General features: G+C 41.5%; 1 protein-coding gene across 1 annotated transcript in view; it reads right to left on the reverse strand.

Annotated features, from left to right (window-relative positions):
* Window positions 1–6,608, reverse strand: part of SAMD4A (sterile alpha motif domain containing 4A) — a 314,523-nt gene extending 307,915 nt beyond the window's left edge. Inside the window, exons 1-2 of the mRNA XM_044664788.1 lie at window positions 6,287–6,608; window positions 4,396–5,009 (exon numbers count right to left, since the gene is read on the reverse strand). Of these exons, the coding sequence (XP_044520723.1) occupies window positions 4,396–4,591 (196 nt within the window). The 5' untranslated portion in view covers window positions 4,592–5,009; window positions 6,287–6,608. The remainder of the gene's footprint in view (window positions 1–4,395; window positions 5,010–6,286) is intronic.
* Between the last annotated feature and the right edge of the window lie 428 nt (window positions 6,609–7,036).

Below are 7,036 nucleotides of genomic sequence, written 5' to 3' on the forward strand. Positions count from 1 at the left end.
TTCTGCTTGAAATAGCTAATTTGGGTATTATCAATCTCAAGAGCATCATTAAATTTCCACTAGATTATGAGCTCCTTGAGAGATATCTTCTACCTTGCTTTAAATCCCCAATTTTTGTCAAAATACCCAGTACAAACTATATGCTAATAAGTGCTTCTTGACTGCTGACTTATTGTTAGTACTTATTAACCAGGATATAGTTAGAGACAACTGAATCAATCCATATATACAAAAACACTATCAATTGGCTGAAGTTTCAGTTTGCTATAAAGCTGAGGAAGATATAAATGATGACTAAAGAGGGGATTGCCTAGTATCTAAACATACTACCAGTGTCTTCTCAAAACCTATTAAAATGGCAATAAGAGGGAAAGATCCAAAAATGATTTATTTTCTACTGGGTCTCAATTAGCCCTCATTTTTTCAAGTATCACATAAAATAAGTGCTGCATATAGATACTATGGTTGTAAGCACTGTAACAGAGGCAAGTATATGAGAAAATCCCAACTATTCAAAAATCTCAAGGAAGTAATCATTCTGGGTTCATATGTTAAGCACTAAAACTATCATCTTTTCTATTTTAGCCATTTAGAACAGTCATCTTTCCAAAATGTGTTATACACTTCCCTGATTCTTAAACATGGCATATAGAACTTGATTTGTTAAAATTGGCCAAATCAGAGCCAATCTGACTCCAGGGGAACTGATTCACGCCAAGCAAACTCAGGAGAAAAAAGATTTAGGTACCGTAATGTCAATGTATTCATTCACAATGGTAATTACACTTAGCAAGAACACTGACCCAGCTTTTTCGAACCAAGCACTTCCCTCATGATGGGTCAGTCTATTCTAGGGGTCAAGTGACAGAATCAAAAAGTTGCTTCTTAAGAAGGAAATCTGAACAAAGGTTGGAATTGAGAGTTGAGGGAAATGTCCACCAAACTAGGGAAGTTTAATGAATTGTTCTTCACTGCTTTAGAAATTTGTTCATCTAAATAATGAGCATTGTTCCTCTGCATGTAAGTTGAACTACATAGCTATTGAGATTCCTTCCAACTCTTAAATTCTGTGATTCTGAGATTCGTTAAATCAATGTACCTTTGTCTAAAGGCAGTACTATACAATCATTAACAAAGTATTACTCTTTAGCTCTCCTTTTTTCTATATCATTTAAGACTAGTGTTTGGCAGAGATATTATCTAAGGCAACAGTTCTCAAAATTTTTGGTCTCAGGACTCTCTTTAAACTCTTAAAAATTGCTGAAGAAAGACCCCAAAGATTGTTTGATAATGTGGTTATAGCTATTGATATTTGCCATCTTGGAAAATTTAACATCGTGGTATTATTATGAAAAGAATTTTGACCTCGTGGATCCCATAAAAGGATCCCAAGGACTCTAAGAGGTTCCTGGACTACATTTTGAAAACCAATTAAGTTTTAAGCAATTACAGTGGGAAGTATTTGTTTGGTAACCTGTGCACTGAAGACATAAAGACAAAAATTGATCCAATCCTTGACCTCAAAGATCAGCTGAATGTACTGGTTAAATTATCTGGGGTATCCCCTGAATCTATTAAGCTGTATACCCCAAAGCAAAATGGCAATGAGTTGTTATTACTCTGAGTTTTTATGTACAGTTTTTCCATCTCTTGCTTTTTCATCACACTACTAATTATTGGCCTACATGTGCAAAGCTGGGAGAGGCAGCTTCTCACTTCTCTTATAATCTTACTGCTTCTATTCAGTGATGGGCTTGGAGATCAACTAATGAAGTTTGTTTAAACTAAATGTAAAACAAAACTGAAAAGGCTCAGTAAGAACCTAAGGAACTTTTCTATGAATAAAGTGAAGGAGCTTAGTGCAAGAGTTCTGTGTCAGCTGTTCAAAAGTCTCCTTTTCTTTGCATCCTGGTTGTAGGTTATGATATATAGCCCAGATACAAATAGATATTATATGGATCAGGTTGCCAGATTGCTGAGTTCAAGATAGCTGAAATATTACTCTAAATCCTTGGACTCCTTTTAACTTCCAGATTCCAAAAGGAAATCAAATATTACCTCCATAAGTAAAAAGACTTATTCAGGCAGAACTTCCTTACTAGGAAAAAATATACTATAGAGGAGCAGGCCAAATATGTTTATTAATGCCCCTAAGGTACAAGATGTTAAACTTATTCATAATTGGAGATGTACCTACAAGAGAAAAGGAATATACTATCTTTACTTACTGATTTTATTTACTGATTATATACACTAGCCTTTTATATTTCTAAGTTGACAGCCATGAATACAGATGTTAGACATGAATTATTGTTTAAATTTTGAGAAACAAAGAGAAAAGAACAACCATGTAATTATTTTTAAACAATGAGCTCCAATTTTTTAGTTAACTAGTTTATAAGACTTCTGAAAAAATATCTTTTTCAAAATCTGAGAACTTCTCTCATAAATTTAAATCATTGAGTTCCTAACATGATTCCTCCCATATATATTGAGAAGTTTAGTCACTATGCTAAAATTTCTTTAATTAAGTCAAAAGTTTTTTTAATTACCTTGGATAGTGTAGGAATTGTTTTCTTGTGATTTAAAATCTGTTCTCAGTTACTGAAAAGTCTAATAAGACATAAGAATCATCAGACTTTCAACCTTTATAAACAATAAAACAAACTGTCTATATAATAGTATCTATCAAAACTGGAGAAGCAAAAGGAAATTTGTATGCCAGGTAACTAGAATTATTGCCCTGATCTGTTAGAGACTGATTTAAAGATAATAAACAATCAATTATCTTAGTTATGATCAATATGTTTATGAATGAGGTAAAACCATTCCCTTGTTTTAAAATGTATTATTGCAACATTCTTCATCAGCACTTATGAGTAATACTGATTGTTATTAAACAATGGACTTCCCAAGGGGAAACTGTAGAATGTCCTTCCATATAATTATATTTAAAAAGGATAATTTGATTTAAATGAAGTCCATTCTAGAGTCAGCACAGAAACTTTTAAAGGTCTCTTCTAGATGGATAACTCATAAATAAGGACATTTCCCATTCTAGGTTTTTCATCATTCTGATTACAGAGTTATAAACGAGGATAACTTTTTTTTCCCTTTTCTAAAGACATATTTATATAAATCCTAGGTCTAACCTCATTGTACTGGATAATATCATCAAATGGCAGCATAGACATCTGCCAAATCTTGAAGGCTCAGTGCTCTAATATGGAACAGCTGGAGAAGGACCCTGCATTCTTTTCTCTGAGTAAACACTGGGGGCTCTGTTCAGTATCCTGCTGCAATAAGGCCTAAAGAATTTCACCTATCCAAAAACTCATTCCACAGACTTTTTCCTCTACCCGCACACAAGCTATTTTAAAAACTCTCTTCAAAAAGCTAGCAAAAGACAAGAGCACTGAATTTTCCAACTATATTAACAGACTGCAATGGTTTAGGTTAAAAACAAGTACAGAAACAGACAAAAAAAAAACCATGAAAAGATAGTTTTTAGTAATTTCTTTGTGAAATCATAAATATATATATAAAGTGGTATATCTGTGTAAATTCCACATAGATTACTTAAAGGTAAATGTGTGGCTCCAGAACAGGGTAGGCTGTGTAACAAAAGGTGCATTTACAGGAATGGGGCTAATAGAGCTCCAGAAATAGCTATGAAACACTTAAAAATGTAAATGGGGTAGGGAGGTGAGAGGTGAGACTTCTAGCCAGGTTGGACTTCCCCAAGTGAGAGAATACCTCTTTTGTGGTTAAGGCCACTTATAATAATATAATGAACACATGCCATTCACTATTCTTATAATAGCATATTGTGTCATGTCCTGAGAACAAGTTACTCAGATCACAGAATTCTAAGAAAGAATTGGGGGTGGGAAGATGATAGAAGTAAGTGAAGGAATGAAAATTAGAATTTGATTTTTATCATCTGTTCTTTATACATTATTTCGAAGCAACATAATGAGCTCCTAGGGGCCATACTGGGCTTATTCCTACGTTGCTTAAATCAAGCAAGCCACATTGTCCAAAGGAAACCCAGAAAACCCAGACTCTACGTGATCTGACTTACTTATTTCATAGGAAACTGCATGAAAGAAAAATCAATCATTCATGCTACCATAGTTAGCATGTAGTACCCCAGTTACAACACCAAATGGACTGAAGTAGTTCACTGTGGGAAAAAAATCAAGTCGTGGTATGTCAGCAGCATTAAGGGAAAGGGGGTGGCGGTAAGAAAGCCTATTATATATAAAGAAACCAACTAGTACATTCCTAATCACCTAGCTTCTTCTGTCATAGGGGACAAGGGGTAGAGGGAGGAGAACAAGAGGATAAGAGCACAAGTTAGTAGTCAAAATGGATTGGGTGCACCAAACTTACCGGGGTTATTGGCTTCTCCTTCAAGAATGTGAAGCTCGGTGCAGTCCGCCAGGGAATGCTCCAGGCAGATCTGAAGAAAGCGTGCCTGGGTCCTGCTCACCCGCTTTAAAAGGGACAGCAAAGCAACAGTCTGTTCACATTCATTCCAGCCTTTAAACCAACCTGCCAGCACTCCGACCTGATCTCGAAACATCATGATTGGGGGGGGGGGGGGGGGTCTCAGTGGGAGAGACGAGGGAAATAAATAGAAATTCCTCTCCCACCCTGCCCCCACCCCAAAGTTTACTGTAGTTGCAACCTCAATGATCACTAGAATAACGTCTTTTTAGGGGGAAAATCGCCTTTGGTGCATAGATTTTGCAGATTATGTTCCCTTCTCTCTTCTTCCTTCAGTTACGTTTCGATGATTCTTGCTGTTTTCCTCAACAAGGATGACGGTAGCACAGGAATTTTTCTTTAATAATATGGGGGAAAAAATCTCCACAAGGCACACATACAGATCTTTTTTTTTTTTTTTTCCCTCTCGCCCAGCCAGGGGTTTCAGACGTTTCCAGCTCTCTTCTCCTCCGGGCAACAGGTCAGACCCTTCACACCCGAATTCCCAGGGTTCACAACTGGAAAGAGAGAAATTGGCTGCGCTTAGACGCAAGGAGATAAGCACAACAGCATGATTCAGCAGTTACCTCCCGCTTCCCAATGTATTTTAGGAGATTTCAGGTCAATAATTTGAGTAGTGTATGGGGGGAGGGGACGGGGGAGGATAAGTAGAGGAGTAGAGTATTAAAAATAACAGCCCTCCCTCCCCCCTCTGCATGCACCACTGACAGAGGGAGATAACGAGATTTTCAGCCTAGAGATTTAAAGAAACCTCCCTACTAAGGTGCAGGAGGAGACCCCAGCAGCTTCCTGTTGCTGCTGCTGCGGCTGCGGCTACTGCCTCCTCCTGCTGCATACGGGTCTCTCTTCCCTAAGGACTTTAGGGACTGTACCTGATATCGCTAACTGCAACAGATCATTCAAGCAAAGAAAACTTACAATACGCCGGGGGGTGGGGGTGGGGGCGGGGGGGGAGAGAGGCTTAAGAATCCAGGCTCCTTCCCCTCCTCCTCTTGGAGAAGCAGCCTAGTGGCTGCCGCTCCATCTACACCAACCAACATCTCCAACCACCAGATTCCTCTTTGAATCTAGGCCTTGAGCAGCGGCAGCTAAAGACAAAAATAAACTCTTCCCACCCAAGCCTTAACACACACAACCTGCAGGAGCAAAGATACTCCAGACTTCCCTCCTCCCCCCATCCCAACCTTTTCCGTCTTCCCTTTACAAAAAGCCTGGTTTGGTATTAAAATAAAAATAAAAGCATTTTAACACCCCCTTTTCCTTCTCCTGACAGGGTGGGTCGGTCTGGCATAGAGCCTCTCCACATCCCACCCACCCCACACAGGCATCCCCAAAACAACTTCCAGGCGAGAGACCCTGGCAGCTTCTTAGCCGCCCAAGCCCGGAATGGTTTCATTAGCAGACTAGGGAGCTTCGCGGAGAATGCGGTTCCGCGCTGCCAGCTCACGCCCCCAAACGATGATCGCAAAGAAAAAAAAAGTTAGGTTCTAGTGGCTTTCCCGTCCTACCCCCCCCCCCATATTCCCTCCCTCTCCCTTCTCATTTTCTCCACGTCTTAGGGATTAGACCTGTAAATTGGAAGAGATCTACCCAGACCCCAGACCCAACTCTCAGAGCTATTCAGGATTCAAGCATCCCTATGCCTCACCCACCCACCCTTCCTGGCTTTCCAAACTTCTCAAGCAGAAGACGAAGCCCTAGGCTGGGAAGAAGCCAAGGGATGCCGTTCTGGGCCCCCAGAAGTGTGTGGGACTGAAGGGAAAGGGTCACTCACCTCTGCCCCGCTCATGTCTGCGGACTGGCACTCCCGCACCGCGGGTTCCGGGGCAGGCAGCAGTTCTCAGAAGAGTAGGAAACCCAGAGGCCGGCGGATGTGGGCCATCCCCGTGGCCGGGTTCGGGGCCGCGTTCCCCGAATGCTAGGGTACTGGCGGCGAGGGGCGGGGGAGGTGGTGGTTGCGGCAGTGTCTCGGCTGCCGCCGCTGCAGCCACTAATGCCGCCTCCTGTGTCAGCTCAGTGAGGACTGGGGCCGACCGAGACCGAGTCGAGCTCCCCACATGCTACTGATTAACATACACCATTACATCATGGCTTTGGCAGCAAGAGCCAAAGTGGGGGGGAAAGCAACCCCACGGGGAGGGAAAAGTAGGAGGTGGTGCGGGGCGGGGGGAGTCCTAACTGGAGGAGGGGGGTGGAGGAGGAGGATCCCTAAGTGTGACTAGGGGAGGAGCTCGATGGGAAAGAAAGGTCAGGTTGGAGGAACTGAGGAGCAAAGGGAAAGAAGTTTGAAGGAGTAGAAGGGGAAGGGGGTGGGGCTGGGCAAATGCCTCTCCCTGGCCTCCTCCGAAATTCTGGATAGGCTTGGTTACAGGGGCAGCGTAGCCAAGGAGAAAGGTTAGAGAAGCAAAGACAGTGAATCTGTGTGTGCGTGTGTGGGGTGTGGGGTGTGTGTGTGTGTGTGTGTGTGTGAGAGAGAGAGAGAGAGAGAGAGAGAGAGAGAGAGAGAGAGAGAGAGAGAGAATCC

This window comes from Gracilinanus agilis, chromosome 2, assembly GCF_016433145.1.
Source record: "Gracilinanus agilis isolate LMUSP501 chromosome 2, AgileGrace, whole genome shotgun sequence".
Classification (NCBI taxonomy): domain Eukaryota; kingdom Metazoa; phylum Chordata; class Mammalia; order Didelphimorphia; family Didelphidae; genus Gracilinanus; species Gracilinanus agilis.